At 37.3% G+C, this 20305-nt stretch overlaps 1 protein-coding gene across 1 annotated transcript in view; it reads left to right on the top strand.

Annotated features, from left to right (window-relative positions):
- Positions 1-20305, top strand: part of asic1b (acid sensing ion channel subunit 1b) — a 199569-nt gene that overhangs the window by 9431 nt on the left and 169833 nt on the right. Inside the window, exon 2 of the mRNA XM_087801464.1 lies at positions 10111-10306. Within this exon, the coding sequence (XP_087657590.1) occupies positions 10111-10306 (196 nt within the window). The remainder of the gene's footprint in view (positions 1-10110; positions 10307-20305) is intronic.

Below are 20305 nucleotides of genomic sequence, written 5' to 3'. Positions count from 1 at the left end.
CCAAGTAGAAACCAAGTGAAAGAAAATTAAATTCATGCTGAAGTGTAGACAAGATGGCAGTGAGACTATAGAATCCTAAAATAATAAAATAAAAAATAATTCTTTCTTGTCCATTTTTGGGAATTTCATAGCTGTGAGTGTGCGTTCCACCAAATGTTGGTTGTAGTTGGGGTAGGTTAAAGGTCACCATGACCATAGCAAGTAGTTTATTAATTGGAAGATGCACATGATATAAAAATGTAATGTTTTTCTCAGACTAACAACATTGTAAGCAGAGTATTGTTATTATGTTATTACTGTAAATAAGGAAGATTTATGTACATACATGCTTTGTTTGAGGATTGAAATGTAAGATGAATCATCATCGTTTGGTTTTTGGTCTAATGGCCAGGTGAAGACAGCGATTCTCAACCCTTTGTGACATCGGAAGTAAGCAAATCATTATTTATAAACGACTTTCTCACACCAGGGTCATAAAGCGCTTTAACAATCAAAAAAAAATACACAGTTAAACTACATACTTTGAAATGCCAAGAAAACAAAGGGACAATCACAGTAGCCCCACTTAATTAAAGGGTAAGCCTGCACAAAAAAAAAAAGTATTAAGATGTCTACATCATTCACTTTAATAAAGAGCCTACACGAAAGGTCGTCAGACGAGCAAGAGCACGGTTTCATCTTGGTCACCAGTGCCGATATATCAGCCAGAGTCACAGGGTTAAAGGAGGACCGCAGGCTGGAGACAGGCTCAGTGAAAGCGGGGGTTCTTAACAAAAATGGAGGGATTTTCTCTTTGATCAACTTAATTTTGTCAGGGAAAAATCTCAACATTGCATTGCTGTCAGCTTCATAGAAGGCAGGGGTGATTAGAGCAACAGGACACACAAGAGAATTTATCGGGTCAAACAACACTTTGGGGTTTTTCTCATTTACTTTTACCAGTTTCCGAATGTAATCAGATGTGGCATTTTCCATAACTTTATTCTATGAGCACATCAAGTCCAGTCAAAGTGTATTGACTCAGAGTTTGTTAATGTGTTAGAACGACCAGCACTTTCTCAACTACTGTATGAAAATACCTCTTAATGGAAATGTTGTGTAGCAAAATCTATAAAGGGTGTGTGAGGCTTTATTTCTTGGAAATGCGACAAATAACCAAATGTGACAAATGACAAAATACAAAATACAATTATATATAATTCAATGGGATTTATTTTCTCTTATATAGCTTAATTCAAACTGTGAAGTGTGAGATTACTTTGTTGTGCAACAGGTGGCACTGAAGATGCTGTTGATGAAGCCAGCATAGACGTTATCAGGTTTTTTGAGACACTCACATTGTGTCTTTTAAATGAGGTTAATTAGCACTAATTGGGTAATTAGCGGTGATCAAATCAGGATGTGTTCGTTGTTGTTTCTCAGCTGGCTTTATTAACGCCTCCTCAAGAGGGCGAGATCCACCGTGAGGCTGTTGGAGCGGCAGACTCGAGCTGTCAGATCTGTCAAACTCATTGTTTTTACCTCTCCTCTCATGAGGCGGCCAAGTGTTGCAGATGCTGCTTCATTTGTCTTGGTCCCCACAAGCAAATGAAAGTGCTTGTGGCCCATAATCCAATTTGGACTTCAGCATCAGCCCAATGTGGCGAACTTGCCGTGATTGCTTTTGGGACTAGTGGCAGGGGCAATATTAAAAAAAAAAATTCCACCCGTGTTATCGTGATAGTGCGAGCGCTTCTGCTAAAGCCTCCTGACTCGGGGATGTGAGTGCAGCTTCTTAAGTGCTCTCCTGGCAGCTTTGTGTTGCTTATGAGACAGAAGCTTAAGATACAATTCAATTACATCCAGAAAGTACCACAACAGAATGTATCTCCTTATTAGAATAAAGCTCTACTTTGTGGTGACACGGTCCAAATGTTGACTTGTGGGCTGTAATAATGAATGAAGCATGATGTCGGCACAGACAACAGTCTCCAACTTATAGCCCGAAATCAAAGTATTGAACGAGTCACAAAAGTTAAGAAATTAAACCTACAACAGTTGTCATCAAACATTCTGAATTTCTCTGCGATCAGAATACAGTTTATTATGGAACCATTATCTCTGAAACGCAGTGAAACTCTTGAGTTCAACGATACAAGTGTAATAATCCAAGAGGCTTAAAACACTTCATTTATGGTCTGTAACTTTCCTAAAGTCCACTTAAATCAGTGGGTTGGCAGTCGAAATGATTTTTCGTCCAAGTTGCTCAAATTGTGTCCTTGGAAGAGACATATTACAATGAAGGATGATAAATGACACAAATATAAATAAACAACTATATGTATAAAAACATAACTAAATGTATATATCCATAAATAAATGTTTAAATATAAATCAAATATCAAAATAAATAAATACATAAATGACTTCTGATTTCATTTTTGTCAAAGAATGGTGCTTTTCTGTATATATATATATTATATATATATATAATATACACATTTATTTATTTATACATTTTGACTTTTATTTATTTAGACAATTAATTATTGTGTATGTATTTAGTTATTTCAACATGTATTTATTCATATATATAAACATTTCGTCTTTCATTTATTAATGTATTTATACATTTTTTCATTTATTTATTTTGACATTTCCTGGGCAGTATGCAAATTAATAAGGCAGGTCGAATATCAATCTAAAGCAGTGATTAGTTACAGCAATGTCATCGGATCAACTACCGCTGCCTTGATTAGCATCTTATGTTCACTTAGCTTCACCATTTACTTTGGATAATCCTAGGAAGATGAAACGTGTACATGCTATTGCTAATGCTCTACGATCAGCGCTGATATAGATGTTGAATTAGATTAAATCAAAGTCCAGCAAGTATTGTGTATAATGGTTGTACTGCGTTTATGTTTGTGTCCTGTTACCTACGTTGTTCTTGTGATCAGAGTACATGAGTTATTTATTTCCTGGACAGCTGGGTGAGCAAACCACAATGTAATATCTCTCTTCAAGACTAACAGCTTGTATAAATACTAAGACAGTACATTCTTCAGAATAAAGTCACTGGTGTCAATTGTGTTAGAATATAAAAAATGTCTAAACAAAAATAAAAAAGAGAGTTAGCCTTTTATTCAATGTTCTCATAACAATGTCTCTAATTGTTGATAATGTCAAAGTATATAAATAGCTTCATCACTATAAGATGAATATAAAAATATAAAATAATTGCGTAAACATATAATAGTAGGTTCTTCAACTCTCCAAGCAGCGTTGATATAGACTAGTTGCTGCAGGAGCGATAGTTTCGAGATCGACATCGATTGCTTTAGTATCTTTTCTTGTCTGTCACTGCTTCAGAAAGACTTAAGACCCACCCATTTAATTTGCATACACCCAACGAAATTATGAAATAAATAAAAGACAACATTTATAAATAAATGTACATATATACAGAATAAAAATCAAATCAGAAGTAATTTATTTATATTGACATTTATTCAGACATTTATTTATACATTTAGTTGTGTATTTATACATTTGTAAAACTATAATGTACCCATTTACACTGAAACTGTTTGGGAAATCCCTCAATTTAATCACACTCAAATGTGGCATGTCTAAACTGCTATGAAATAACACCAACTGGATGGTCATCCATGCTCCCGTTACCGAGATATGACACATCTGACATAGTTAGGGGAAGCTGACGTCAAGCTTAATAAGGAGACCGGTTTGGTAAGGAAATGGGTGAAAGTAGATGTCGCCTCGCACAGAGAACAAAACGGACAGTTGACGCACCGTTAATTATCCACGGCTCACAGAGACCCCTCGCACAGCTCCAGATATCTGGCGCAGAGCTGGGGAAACTAATGATCTTGCCAGTGTGCCTTCATGATAACTGTGGTATCTCTGTTTCGGCTGAAATTACAAGCTAGTGCTCGCTGTTGACGTCATCATGGAAACCCGGTCAAGGTCTGAACTGAACTGTCACAGGGAAACAAAAGTCGATCTCGAAGACTTTTTCCTACATCCTTTGCAGTTATGCTGGTCCTCTGAACAGATTCCGAGACAAAAGAACCACAAAATGACAGGTAATTACCAAGTAATTCCCTGAAATGTGCTTCTTATAATAGTACCAGCCTTTAGACGCACCAGAATTGATGAGATTTGCACTGAATAAATGTCATTTATATTGAGGGTTCACATCCTATATAAAAGTGCTTTCTTTCTTGGTATAGTTCCAGATGTTGTTCAGGATGTTTACCATTATAAGTAAAGCTGTTGAACCGCTGTAGTTATAGTCGCTTTATATATTGAAATACTCATGAACTACTCATGAATGTAGAATTCTGGCAAATATTAACATGACAAATGATTAATTGTTTAAACAATGCTTCCTTAAGTATACTGTAAAAAGCAAAGCATGGAGATCCACTATGTATAATTAAACAAACCTGACATTTTGAAATATGTAATACGATTTAATATGTAATACAATATGTAAAATTAAAATAGAGTTGGTTGTAGTTGTATTCGGGGACCTTTAAATATTTAGGTTCTATTACCTCAGACCTTTATTGAGCCTCTTGACGTTTAAATATAGTATAATTTAAGTTTTTGCAAGAGCAGTCTCCCCAATTGTGATTTGTAAGAAATATATTATTCCCAGATTAAACTTTTTTGTTCTGGCCTTTGTTATCCGACCTGATATTTAAAGAGTGTCATAGTAACATTTCTTATCCAAATGCCAGCAGATTAATTATTTCTTAAGGTGATATTTAAAAGTGAAAAGTGCTGTTGAGTGTTGTGACTCATGACAAATACAAAGATGGATGTGTTTGAGTAGCTGGAATATGATAAATGATTTGATTTGTAAGACTGTGATTAAAGTTCATAATCATTTAGCTAGATTGTGATCTATCTTGACGAGTTGCTTCCCAGAGTTGTCACACAAGGAGCCTTCATTGCTGCAGGGCACCGTCATAATAAGCCAAAGTTAATAATGCAGAAAGTCTCATAATACAATTTCACAAAGAAATCTGTGAGACCGAGCAGAAGATATTGTGATTAAGTTTCTCTGGTCTCTAGCCTGGACCGAGACACGATCAAGACTGCAGTGGGTCGAGACCAGGACCGAGTCCAAGTGAGACACATAAAGTACACAATAACTGGCTCAACATTACAGTGAATACTACTTTGAAGACAAAGGAGCAGAAAAGGAAATCACTGTCTATTATGCTTTGACACCATGACTATGACCCTGAGTTTTTGAAGAGCCCATCAGTGACGTGAAGTTTCTGTAACTCGTTCACGCCGCAAAAGTAACAGAAGCGTTGTCTCTCAATATGATTTCGGGGCGCTAAAAGTGCGACAATGATAGTTGCAATACGTAATTGTAAACTTTCACACTTCATCATTAGCTCACTTAGGTCACATGGTAACACACAATGTTTTTTTTAACTTCGAGGACACAGGGTTTCGACGGTTCAAACCACGCTCTTCACTTTTTAAATTTGCAAGTTTAAAATAAAAAGATTATTTGTTATTTGCAGTGTCTTTGTGTCTGTTTGTTATGAGTGTGTTTACAATATACATTTCGTGGTGCAGAGGACAGGTTTTTGATGTTTTTTCTTTAGCTATAAAATAATTTAGTTTAGTCTGTTTGATGTATGTCATAGTATAATTAAAATGTGTTTTTATTTGTAGCTAAACAAGGAGCCTAATAAACATTTATTATTCATCATTTGCTGTCAAAGTGTGGATTTCCACATGTAATTAATATGGCCTCAGTTTAACATAAGACTATTTTCTACTGAATGTTTCAATGGTATAGGCAAGAAAATGTACTGAAAAAGAGCCTCACCTAAAATATTTTTCGCCAGCCACCAGTGCCAGACAACAGACCGTCCAGCTCAAGACCATAGACCATGGTTTTCCAATTCCCATCTCTTTCACAAGTTAAACAATGTCACTTTAAAAATGTCATTTTCACTTTTTAAAATGTTGTTATTATTGCAGAAGAGAATGTAAAATATAAGTTTTCAACAGAGACTGTGGGCCACATGAAATCACTGAGGGGGCCCCAAATATCGCCTGGGCTGTACTTTGGACATGCCTGCCATAGACCGTCAAGAGCAGGGGTCTCCAAACCGGTCCTCAAAGGGCCGGGGTGGTGCAGGTTTTTCTTCCAACCGATCAAGCATGTACAGTTTAACCAATGAGGTTTCAGCTTAAACAACCAACACCAGACTGTCAATCAACTGATTACACTCCATGACACCTGATTGGGTTAAAGGGGGTGCTCTTTATTGGTTGGAACAAAAACCTGCACCACCCCGGCCCTTTGAGGACCAGTTTGGAGACCCCTGGTCAAGAGCAAGAAAAGTTAAATTTCCTTAACAATTTCCCGAAGGAGACCTCCTGAGGGATCAATAAACTTCTACCTTACCTTAAGACGGAAATAAAGTAGGGATAGGTACAACTATTCAGTACCTTAATGAGACCAGTTCTGATATAAAGGGTAGTGACCAATCTGTGAAAGTAGGTGATTCATTTTGGTTCTGATACGAATCTGATGAGGAAAAAACGCCCAATATAATACATCAAAGTATGTATTACTATGTATACATGTTCAACGTTTTCTTTCTTTTTTTTAAATTACAAATATTTGGAAAATGACTTTAATTACATGTTTGACTCATTCTTTACTGTTTTGAAGACCAGTACAGTTACACTACAAAAAGTACCTGTTTGACCAAGAATATGTGGAGACCAGTCTTGGTATCAACACTATTAGCTATAAGATTCAACAATTATTTCTTAAAGGTTTTAAACTCAATTAAAAACCAGAGCATTAAATAAGAATCCGTAACCCTTTATAAAACCATACTGTTCTGCTTCCTGTGGGAAATGTTTGTCATTTCTAACGTGTCATGAAATCCGATAAAAAGCTGGTGTTTAGCGCCACTTGAAGATCTTCTGCCGCAGACGGAAAGCTGATAAATCTCTCTAATGGATCTTTTTCAAATGAGTCAATTGAATTGAGTGCCATCACTCTGATTTAATAGAGCATGTGGCTCCTGTAATTTAGGACTTTTTCGACATTGAGAAACGCCGTCTGACTTACAAGGACACCCTAACAATATATATTGTCGCGATCCCGTTGGAATTAATTATATCTTGTCACTAATGGATGAGAGTAAGAACACATAAAAGCTTAATGCTCATGATACACGGCTTGATATAAATATATTGGCATTTGATTGACAACTGTCATCTTTTTCTTGATGCTCATTTTATCAATGTGATGGCTTGTCACAACATGGCTTCAATGTGTCAGATTGGGGTGTCGAGGGGTGATAAAAGGGGGTGATAGTGATGTGACCGTGATTGAGCAGTTCATCACTTGCGTGTGTGTGTGTGTGTGTGTGTGTGTGTGTGTGTGTGTGTGTGTGTGTGTGTGTGTGTGTGTGTGTGTGATCTGACTACAAAGTGACAGGAATTAAACTGCTTGTCACTCAGTTGCTACTGAATCGATTCTGGTTAAAATATGGTGACTTTAATTTGGTCTGTGTATGAGAAAGGAATGAAAATTGAAACAATTAATATAATAATTACTTCATATGATACCACTTATATTCAAAGGCAATTAAAGATTGTTTATGGTATTGAAAAAGGTTATTGCGTTTTGTAATCATTATACTCGTAGGGTTGAGAGGGAACCCAGGCTTTTTCTTCTTCAGACATCTTGTTAGGAATACATTTCAACCAAGATGCATCATTTACTTGGTAAACTTCTTCTGGTTTTACATGTCAGAAACATGTCAGCGCCATATTGGCCGATGAACATAAGGTGAGTGTCTCCTGGATGGTGGAGCTTCTTCCCTCTCATTTAAAGTCTATTTGACCTCTCGAGAATTTTTTTAAACTTACTTACCAAATAAAGGTTTTGACTGTAATCATTTTCAGTTCCAATTTTATTTAAAGTGTCATATAATAACAAAGTTATCTGTACAGTTTAAATAAGACTGTTTTGGAGAAAAGGAAATGAGATCCCAACAACAATGAGTGAATTACAACATGACAGTGTCGAGAAAAAAACGTCTTTCTTTCTTTTTAGAAGGCAAAAACCTCGAGCAGAACCAGACTTGGTCCACCTCGCCGCCCCCGTAATTGATCTATATTAGACACATTGTGTTTTAATACACAGGAGTTGTACCTTGAGGCAAACAGTATTCTTTCTGTCTAGCATTTGTATGTTCTTTCTAGGGTTTACTCATGGTACTCTGTTTTCCTCAAACAGTAAGTGTGTATTTGGTTATTTTCCTCTGGAACCCTGCCTCTTACCCGAAGAAGCTGGGAAGGGCTCCTGCACAACACTAATAAGAGAATAAGAAGTAGAAAATAATGAATGATATAATACAAGTCACATTATTTTAACAGCCAATAATGTAACGTATATATCCACGTGTTATATGTGGGATGCAGTTTCTATTCACTCTAAATAGAAGGTCCATAAGAGACTCCCATACATCCTGCAGAAGCATAAACTTATTTAAAGTGACGTGTTTATGTCATTTTTTTCGTGACAAATTGCTCAAGCAGCAGGAAAAAACCTTCAGGGTTACTGGAGAAATGAGATTTACTGCTGTGAAATAATTCACAATGACTTGCTGTGGGAGACAAGAGTTTCCCAGTATTGTCAAGAGGAGACGTTTTTTGCCTTGTTTAAAGAGGTACAGTGCAACTTAAATCTTAACTTAATCTAAGATAATTGCTCATCGAACTGAGCTGCTACTTTGTTATAAAAACAAACAAATATGCACCTGTATATAATCAAACGCGTAGAAAATAAAGTAAACTATTGAAGCACTCGTAGATACTGTGGAATTCTAGACATCCATTAACGTTCACCTCAAATTACAGTGTGAGAAAGTGAACCTATCCATGAGAAATAACTGCTGTCAGACTCCACGAAGTCTCTCTGAGATTTATTGTGGGAGGAGAAGAAAAGGTTGTAGCTCTTGCTCGAGATTCAGCTCTAATTTGGGTCTTTGCCGCTATTGTAAATGTAAATTCCGCCCACCAAGATTTGAACAACGACACAAAGGCTTGATCTTATTAGACGAGAAGAAGAATATGGAAAAATTCCAGGAAATATTGAATTAAATCAGAAACTTTGAGAAGGTGTCAGGAATAATAATAATCTATTAATTCAACATTATTGAAACATGTCAGGGTTCTATTCAGAATGTACTCATTTTTTTTTTGCTCTATCCCTCAGTCCGATTATGGGTTTGTGTCCCGTGGTGAAGTCATTATTCAGCCATGGCTGTCTGTTCTCTGAGAAAGGGTAATTGGGGTTAATTTGATTTGCGCGGTGAACGTAAGATGGTGCTGAATGTTGATAGGTCGCTGTTAAACAAGCTCATCCCGATCATTTGTCAATGACAAATTACACCGAAATTTCTAGATATTAAGATTCCACGACTAACTGGTTATATTTGTCTTGAGTCATATTTTCCATGGTGGTATAAATCACAGGGTGTTGACTATGTTGATGTAAGGATCTCAAAGACGCCTTCTAGGGTAGTTTTAGGATTTGAAAAACAAGTATATATATGTTCTTTTTCTAGCAAAACTACTATGTTTGCCTTTTAAAAAATCCATGAAACTGGAGTTGAGTCCCTCAAGAATCTCATAATGCACTACAACAGTAAAAGTACTTATAAAGGTCCTGATGAAAAAGGGTATTTCCATCATAAACAGATAAAGCTATATATATATATAATTGCAGCAAAAGGTGGCGCTACAAAGTATTAGCGCAAGGGGGCCGAATAATATTGCACGCCCCACTTTTCAGTTTTTTATTTGTTAAAAAAGTTTAAATTATCCAATAAATTTCGTTCCACTTCACGATTGTGTCCCACTTGTTGTTGATTCATGACAAAAAATTAAAATTTTATATCTTTATGTTTGAAGCCTGAAATGTGGCGAAATGTTGAAAGGTTCAAGGGGGCCGAATACTTTTGCAAGGCACTGTATATATATAATTGGTGAAATAAAGTGGATTTTGTTGTGATCAACACATTTTCATTTCTCCACGCACGTCTTCAGGTACGAGATCCGAGACCCTCACATGGTGGAGGAGAACGTCCTGCAGATCCTGAAGGAAAGGGCGGACTTCGACAGCTACAAGCCACGCCCCTTCAACATGCGCGAATTCTACGATCGCACCGGACACGACTTAAAGGACATGCTTCTCTCCTGCTTCTACCGTGGAATGGAATGTAGCGCCGAAGACTTCAACGTGGTGAGTCACTCCTGTCCTTCGGGACAGGCATGACGATGTCGAAAAACTCGTTCTGTGAGCGAAAATGTATTTCTGGAAACACGACACAAGAGCTACTGAGGTCTTGGTGCTGCTTCACAGGTCAAAGGTCATTACACTGCAGTACATGTTTGTTTCAGGCTATAACACTGACCTACTCTTTCTGTAAGCTTGACTTGTGCGTTCATAAAGGTCATGTCTTGGCTGAACTCTGGGCCACAGTCGCCAGTTAAAAAGTGGTTTACTTGCTGTGACTTCACCGATTTTTTTCCATCTTCAAACCTTGGAAAAGTCGTGCGACCTTCGTGAACCTCCCCTGAACTTTGTCAGTGTGAAGCTGTGAAAACAGCTCAAGATAGTGATTCTACTTGGAGTTTGGATGTCATTTTGGGTGAAAGCAAGCGAGACGGTGATATTTATAAGTCTGCTTTAACGCTGTCAGTAAAAACAAGGCAGCCCTATCGTTTTAAAATAACTATAAGTCATTCTAACCTGTTTGAACATTGCGGGAGGATTCATGTTTTGGTTTATATTTTTAACACAATCTCAATATTTGTTCGTCTATAACCGTAACAAAGTAGTAAAGTGCTTTTTTTTCAGAATCTAAAGAAAATAATCTAGAATCAAATCATTTTAAGACATTTCAGTGTCACATGTAAATAATTAAAACCAAATACCATTCTTTAAATGTTTTCTTTTTTTTTACCCAAATATGGTTCATAGCATTAAAGGTATACATTTTATAAATAATAAAATATATCAGTGTGTAAAACAAACAAAGTAAAAGAAACATTTGGTTTGTATACAAAATGTCTAGAAAATAAGTCGTTTTTAAAAAGTAAAGTATGAACCTAAATATGAGGCTTCAAAATCAGATAAGATATTTTTTTAATGTTTAAAACAATGTTATTTTGTGTATTAAATATCTTTTCGTAGAGATTCCTTCACATTTAATCTTCGACTCTGAACATCGGTAGAATCCTCTTCTCCGTAATCAATATATCACATTAATCCAGAAACAAAAATGCACCTTTGAGGCTTGTACAAACATCGATTGTTTCCTTTCTTCATCAATATTTTATTGACGATTTTAAAGTTTCGAATCAAAAATCTGCCAATCTCCTAAATGTATCCGGTAATAGAATTCCCCCCAAAGTGACGGCTTCTAGCACCTTTGTTGACAGCTTAAGCCGGAAAATATAGCAAAATGTTTGCTTCCACTAACAACTACTCCATTACAACATTGACTTATGATTCATAAACTCGATACAAACTGGCGTGGCCATGAACATGAAAAGGCAAAACACACATCGACATTTTCCGTGTGTATGCATTCTATCAATCATCCACGAGCCACACGGAAAATATTTCCTTATGTTCATGTTCATGTTCTCATCTGTCTTCATCTCTAAACTCTCAGTGTTTGTTTTCCATGTTGAAGCACACCAGAGAAAAGCAATTTTCTGGTTCTCAGCTCCAGATTTTGTTGCAGATATCTTGCACATGTTTTTTAGTTTTTTTTGGCTCGTTTCTCTGCACATGAACTATGTCACACATTATTAGTTATATTTGCAGAAACAGAGCTTTATTTGACACATTATGTAATGATTAAAAATGATCTTTCTAACTGTGATGTAGATGTGTAGAAGTCCAATAATAGGCTCCCTGTCTTTTGCCACCATCGTTCATTAGTCGCCATCGTTCATCATCAGCACCGAGGTTGCTGCGGGTAAAAACGGTTGATGCATCGAGTCTTGTTACTTGCCGTTCAGCAAATGTGCAACATAATAGTGTGCATCAGAAAAACTGCCGAGTCAGACAGAATTTCTTTGGGAGGGTTTTAACGTGAGTGACTTCTTTTCCAATGAGAGAAAGTAATTTAATTAGGTGTTTTGTGCACTTGGAAATGCACATTTTACAAAGGAAAATCAACCCCCTTGTTGCACTCATTGATATTCCAATGATTAATTTAAGAGGAGGATAAATGAAGGCTTAAACGCTGGTTCAGTGACAGTTTTTGAAATGGAACTGGAGTTTTGTGTATATTTTGAGTGACAGTTATGTGAGCTTTTGATTGATAGAGTTGCTGGTTTGCTTCCAGATTTAGGAAACTTGCTTCCCTTCTGTGTGAAGTTTGTATGTTCTTCCTGTGATAGCGCCAGTCCAAAAACATATGGAGGTTGATTGAGTACCTTCAATTGTCCGTAGGTGTTCGTGAACCCGAAGGTTTGTCGCTACTATAAATCATGTATCTTTTCTTACAACACACCTAAAGTCTAGATAGTCCTTAATGTATTTATTTGTCTAACTAAATTGTGTTTTAATCACATCTTGGATCACATCGGAACTCTTCTAAAAATAGACATAGTGTCTATAATTTAAGTTACACTTGATATCATCTTAAGTTCAAAGCCGTACATTCAGCCTAGTTTGATTCATGACAGAAAACTATTTACACAGATGCTCGTGTCGGAAGTAATGATGCATTTAAATTAAACTCTTAATGAAACTCTTGATAATGGAGCTGCTAATGAAGAATTGTAACATAATGTTACAACCAGTTAGATGCTGTTTTTCTTTGACACAGTTGTGATATTGCTCGCTCGTGGTTACCAGAGCAACACAATGAAAAGAGAAAAAAAATATCTAAAATCATAAACAAGCTTTTATAGATTTTCCATTAAATATTTTTACCCAAATACAACAATTCGAGCTAAAACATTTTAGGAATTGTGAAGCTCTGGTAGTGTGCTCTGGATAAAAAATCTCCTTTTTTTTCTATATAAAATAATATTACTTGAAAAAAAGTACGACTTGTACACTAATAAATTGGAGAGACAGTTTGATGACTCATTCCTTAAGTTTAAAAATATATATATGTTTATCAAATATTTACTTTGGATTGCCTCTACATATTCAGATTATTTTATTTTTATACATTTCATCAAAGTATCAAATCTGGAATTGATAGGTAAGTTGACGCACAATTTATTTTGTTCTACTACAGATTCAGCTCATAGTCTATACATTTTGAATTGTGCGTTCATTTAAAAAAAAAATAATAATTTGGCAGCTCGCATGATTAAAGCTCTCCTTTCAGTCTTGAGAATAAAAAGGAATCTAAAAGAGCAGCATTTTACAGTCAATATTTCCTCTTATTTTTCAGAACCATTAACCTCATACATGCACCAAGCCAATAAAACACTTAGCATTTTATTTATAGATTTAAAAAACGTGTCATCATTAAAATTAATACCACTTCAACAGAATGCTGGCCTGCTTGAGTGTGGACGATGAAACCCAACACTTGCCGTGTGCCCTTCATCCGTCCTCTAAGGTGGAATATCATCTTCCTTTGCTTCCCATGAATCCCACTATAACAGCCGTGGACGTGCAAATTTGTATCATTTCCGGTGATTTGCTGATGTGTTCACATCTGACGGCATAAGAAAATAGTTTATTTACGTCCCCGAAATGTAAATTTAAAACTGGTTCCCTCTTGATTCTTGTCTACGCTGACCAAGAGGAACGTACATCGCCACCTTGTTGTGTTGTCCACTTCATTAAAGGATCATAGGATCATGTTCCTCTCTCCGTGTTCTGATATAGATGAAATAGAACACAGCCAGACAGCAGACGACCCGCAATCATGTTGAGTAATCTAATCTCGTCAGGACTAAAACGACCGTACAGGCTCAAAGTATTGTTCAGGTTCACGTTCAATTCTTGTCTGCAGCCACGATTACTAGTCCCTAATTTATTTTCCTGCCATAAACCAACCTTTATCTTTCTACAATTGTATTGCGGATATTAAATGTTGCCATAAAGTAACGTAAAAAGGACATTTTTTTATTTAATTTTTTGTGGTTGCCATGCTGAAATCTACACCTTTTTAGATGGCGTCTTATTATGACATACTGTTTCTTCTTCTAGATTTTTTTTTTAACAAAGTAATGTTGTCCAGAGTAACGTACATTGATATCAAGAGAAGAAGGTGAAGGCAGGGTGGCACTGATGGAGAAACCAAACCATAGAAGAGGAGCGGCTAGACTCTAGCCGCTAGAGGCTACGGAAATCTTTACAGAAGTAAGAACTGCCATGATAGGTAGGTCTTAAGTCAAAATGTTAAAAAAGAGCACCAAATATGAACCGTGTTAAGTTACAGAATCTCCTTCAGACGTTTAAAATATAGGTTGTACATATCTTTATCCAGTTGAACACAAAGTTGAGAACTTCTTCACGGACATACCGGAAATTTATTAAGGGATTTTGCATTAAATCCAGCTTCCCCTTGTGGTATTTTCTCATGAATGTATTTAAAAAGTTTACAACCAATAAAATAAAAAGACCATCAATACCGGCAGCATAGCAAGAGGAAGTAAAATCTGGAGTGAGTAAGACAAGATCAAGGATGAGTACAAGTTTAGACATCATAATTTTAGAGAAAATTGTAAATGTTTTAGATCAAGGAATGTAAAACTCAAGAGTCAAGAGAGTCAGAGTCAAAATATTTGAGCACTCTTGGTGGCGGACAAACAAAGGATTTACCAAACCAGGACCGTCAAATTTCTTTTCTATAGTTCTCAAGAGTCTCTTTGAAATTGATGAAATACATAATTTCTGTTCTTTAGCTTGACTTACTCACTGGAATATTTACGACAACTGCTTTCCACTGTCATAAATATCACCTCAGTTTGTTTATTTAGATTATAAGTGTGTCAGAAGTAAGGTTAAGCTGTCACATTAATCTACTTTGACTTTGGGAAAACCATCCAGTCGGCCCACATAAACCTTTTGGGCCATGAGTTTTAACAAGAGCTTTAGACGGAGAATGTCGGGGAGGGGGACAGGGGTGCTAAAGTAGCTGAAAGCAGAACCTGCCAGAGCAATTAGAGTAACACACATGTTCCTGCTTTTAACCTCGTAAAGACTCACTAAGCTGCTTCTATCTCCATGCTAACAGCTGCACAATTGTCTAACCAACACCCAACGAAACGGAAGCTTTCTCCTACAATTAGTGTGAGAAGAAAAATACCAGCTGCTCTGTGAATGCATTGTGTCAAATGCTCGTGTTGTCACTTGATGTTGACAGGAGAGTTGTGTTTCTCATAGCAGTTTAATTACACAGAGGCGCCACAATATATTCCTCCGAATCCCAGATCAATCGGTTCATGCTGCACCTACACAGTCGCATGTGTTTGTTCTTCGTGAACTTCGTGTCGGGATGTGCGGGCGTGTGACTTGTGAGTGCTATGGGGACACCTTTATGCTATGATCAGCACGGCGTCAAAGGTGTGAAGAGATGTGAGGAACGAGAGAGAAGAAGGGATCATTCCGGAAGCAAAAGCTGATGCACGACAGGCATCTGCATCCGTATATTTATTTCTACACGTGTATCTGAAGCTTCTAACTGTCGTGTAACTGATTACACAACAGAGGGCATTTTTCCGTGTCAGTTGCGAGACATGATTTGACAATTCAAACACCTCGGACCTTATCCATTCCAGATAAAATACCTGGACTTACCGTTTTTTTTTGACTAAACGCAGCATTTCAATGCTTTAATTTTCTCTAAAATCGACAGCGCGTCTCTTAAGCCTTTTTTTTTTTTTTAAATTCTGGTTGTACTTACTGATCTCAAAACAATTATACGTGGTACAAAGCGCTTAAAAATCTGTCATATTTGGTGAATCTAAGTCGCATCTATATAACTCTGTGATACTTGTAGTATTACTCTGTGAGGCTCCTGAGTACCTGTACCTTGCAGCAGTGCCTGTTGAATTATCCCTAATGTCACTTTGAAAGTGTTTCCATAGTAATCCACCCCGTCTGCGTCACCTTCTGTCAGTACGTTGTCCTGGTTTATTTGTGTGTGCGTTACTAAGCCTCGCCAGGCGAGTTCCAATCTTGAGTGGAAGTGAGAGTTCTGAGTCCCCATCATGGCTTCGTTTTAAAATGATGTTGAATGTTTTAATTTTAGACTAAAATATTCATCAGAGAAGACAAGCCTCGTACTCATCCCCAGTGGTAAAGCAACGTGTCTATCTTCAGGCTATTCAGCAAATTAATTCAACGAATTGTTTACCACATCTATGGCCGTTAGTACTAGACTTATTTCTCAGAGTGGCAACAAACATTGCTGGCTGGTGTTGATCTCTTCCTAGGACCAGTGGAGAGACAGTCTCAACCCAGCTGGCATGGGAATGCCTTGGGGTCCCCCAGAAGGGCTGGATGATGTAGCTGGAGAGATGAAAGTCCAGGATCTCTGCGAGCGGAAGCTGCTTCCCAGACCATTGGACAATTGGAGGATTGGAAAGGCTGCCTGGCGTCCCAGCATAGATCGAGTTGTGGGGGAATGTGGGGACACGTGGAAGGAGCTGCCAAGAATGCAGAGCTGCTGTTTCAAACGTGCGTCCTGTGAGATTACATTGTGTCGTGCCACATCTTCTGCACAGTGTCGAGGGGGTCAGGAGCCACCTGAGCTTTACCTTAAAGATGATGTAAAACATGGAGCACAGATTTGCTACTGACAGACACAACCTTGGTTTATAGTTTAGGTAAGGTGCAAAACATTTTAAGCAGGAATGCACTAGAATGCAATAACCTTGATCATAATTTTCTAAAAACAGGCACCCTAAACTAAAAGAACAATCATGCACCAATGAATCTGCTTGCGCTAAAACTCCACTTTTTGTCCAAAAGAAAGCATTCAGACCATCAGATTACCATCAGACTGGACACATATTTGAGCTCCAGATGTCACTTTTAAAACTAGTTAAGGCAATATTTCCCATTCCTCGGCAATGAAGCTGCTCAATAAGAGTTAGAAAATGACACAGGTATACTTATGACTTGCTTACAAAAGTGATCGTCCTTTAAAGTAAAGATTTAAGTGTATCTTTAATAGATCTTGGACCTCTATTGTACTCATCAGTATGTGTTTGTACAAAACTGTCTTTTCATTTAAATATTTACATTAGAAAAAGTTCCTAAGCCCCGCCCACTGAAAACATTTTTCTGGAGATTAAATCTTGTTTAGTTTAACCACACCCACTTTGCTGTGATTGGTCAAACATCTAGGTTTGTCACCTCCAGAAGTCTGAGCCTATGAAGCTCATTGTATAAACAAATCGGGGCTTGATTACAGCTGGCTGGAGGAGTGAAGCCCATTATCACGGCATAATGCTCTGCTCTTGTAACTTCTCGTTCGTCGAGATTTCAGACAGGGAGTAATAAAGTAATAAGTTCAAAACATGGTCACGATGAGAGACTGCATCTTGGAGAGAATGTCTTAAACAATTTGAAAATGTTGCTTTCTTGAAAGAGGGATAGTTTTGCAAGTGGAAAGCTTGAACAGGACGTGCGAAGTTAAGACGATGAGGTCGATTTGCCGAAAGCTCACACCATGGTTATTATTCAGGGTGATTTAATGATTTGGCAAGTTGAAAAGACACACTTTTAAATAGAAGTGTTTAAACCCAAGCAGGATGAGACAAAGGGTCGAATTTGATTCTGTGCCTGAATAAGGTCCACATCTGAAGAAGGGAAACTGATTAACTCGCCGACTATATTTTCAAATTAATACCGTCACGTGTCATATCCCACATGTATATCTTATGAGTTCCCCTCAGTCCACTTAACCTCTCCGCCATGTCAATGACTCTCCACCTCCACCTTTGTGTAACCCAGACATCTGCATAATTACCATGATCACTTTATTGAACCATCGACTCCATCTGGGCTTTCTATTGACAGCCCCCTCTCCCCCCTCTGCCCGCAGACGTCTTTGCTAATGAGATGGAATCAATGGTGAAAGACTTTTGAGTGACACTCGGTTTGAGATCACATTTCGTCGTTAAATCAGTGATTTTTAAGCTACAAACGCCCAGACGTAGGAAGATCTCTATGCCATGGAGTTTGAACTTGTTTTACGGTCTCTCGTTTCTTTTATTGTCAACTAACAGAAGAGTAAAGGCGGACGACTAGAATGTTCTCCCATTTTACGGCATCGTTACAGTTGTAATTGACTTTTATTAAATCAGCTGCTCGAAATGATAACAGCCCAGATCCTTACGAGACACTTCCTGTAATCGACTCTTGTAATATCATTGTTGTCAATTTATGATGTGTGACACTTTTGTTTTTCCTTTTGTTGTGCGGCTGGACGAAGTCCTGACACTACTACCCTCATGAGGGCAGGCCGATCAATTTGTTATTAGAGTAGAACTGAGACGCGGATCAATTAGATTGCTGCTGAGTAATGGTTGCATACATAATGAAAATATTGCCTTCTCTCACAGGGTGAATTTGTGTGGCCGTGTTAGCGAACGCTAATGAGCTACAAACACTCCTGACATGAATCCTTCATCTTTTGTTTGTCAAGCACCGACGTTTTAGACTGACACAAAAATGGTGATTTCAGAGGACACACGGTTTGTTTTTCATCAAAGTATATTTTTAATTATTTATGTCTCTTGAGTATTAATAGATAACCCAAGCGCTGTGACAAGTCCGCTTTCACACCCAGAAGTCCGTTTCGCCCCCTGCTGTTTCACTTCACACCTCTTCCCTCGTTTCTCTCTGAACTGCCATTTTTTCAGTCCCTACTTCTCCCATGTGGGGACAGTATGAAAGTTTTGTGTGACAAGGAAGATGGAGTCTTTCAGTTGAGATCTATAGGATGCCAATTTCGCCAAAATTGTAATGTTTTGCGAATGTGATCTTTTCAAAACTTCGAAAAATTTGATGAGAACCTCAGCATCATAGTTTGTTGCCTTGTTTTTTTTTTCTTTAAATCTAGAAACCACATTATTTCTTGAGATAATGTGATATTCCGGATCGTTTGACAAGTTGCCTCGGGCAAAATATCCCACCCCTGCTGTGGAGTATGGGGTTCACATCTCAGATTTAAAAAAAAAAAAAAGAACAGACTTTGAGCCGGACTAGCGCAAGAGTGAAAGCATTAGTACAACCAGTGACAGCTACAAGATCCTCAAGCAAAGTCTGTGTGAGATATGAAAGGGAATGTATAATGAATGATGAAGTTATCTTCACTTTAAAAAAAAAAAAAGTTTAAATTTTCACGTAATGACCTTTTCATTAGTAAATGGAGATACATAATACGTTCATAGGTTTCTTGGTTTGAACTATGATGTCAGTAGTTCAAGACAGTGATTATAGTCCCCAGGCAACACTCTTGTTGATCCACTTATGGTTGTTGGAAATCACTGGTCAAGCATTGGCACTCCAGTCAAATGTCGTGTAAGTATTTAAGGGTCAATCTGATTGATTGATTCAGAAACCCTCACATGTCCTTGAGAAATCCTCGAAACAATGAAAAACATTAACAAAATAACTGCCTCCTATTGTTTAGAAATTAACATTTTTGATCAACACACTCACCTCAACGCATATATATACACATGTGAAGTTCCTTCTTGGTTGCCTTCATGGTTAATGTCCAGGCAAAGATTGTGTTGCAAAAATGTAATCACTTGTTTTTTCAGGTGATAAATATTAGGTGGTTTGAAATAAAGAAAAAACTTGGTGCAAAACCAAAACATCTGGTATTAATGCATACTAGTGATGGGTTGATGAAGCTTCATGAAGCAGTGTCATATTGTTTATAGATCAGTAGGTGGCGCCATCAGTTTAAAAAATATGTGACGTTTCATTAGAACAGTTGTTCAAAGCAAAGAAAAATAGTGCAGAGACCGCCATCTAGTGGACTCTGAGTATAATGACACTGCTTCATTAAGCTTCATCAGACCATCACTAATTCATAAATTGCCCTACTACCTTACCCTCTTTCTTTTTTGAATCAGTTTCATACTGAAGCCAGTGTCATGAAAAAGTGTCTCACCTTTAAAAAAGTTTAAAAATGCAAGTTTCATTGATTTAGTAGTTCAGAGCCAAATATTTTAAAGCAGAGAGTGACATCTAGTTGCCTTTTAAAATTAAGACACTGTTTCACGACACAGT

Source organism: Callionymus lyra, chromosome 10, assembly GCF_982586985.1.
Source record: "Callionymus lyra chromosome 10, fCalLyr1.hap1.1, whole genome shotgun sequence".
In the NCBI taxonomy this organism is placed as follows: Eukaryota; Metazoa; Chordata; class Actinopteri; order Syngnathiformes; family Callionymidae; genus Callionymus; species Callionymus lyra.
This window is presented reverse-complemented; position numbering and strand designations above follow the sequence as displayed.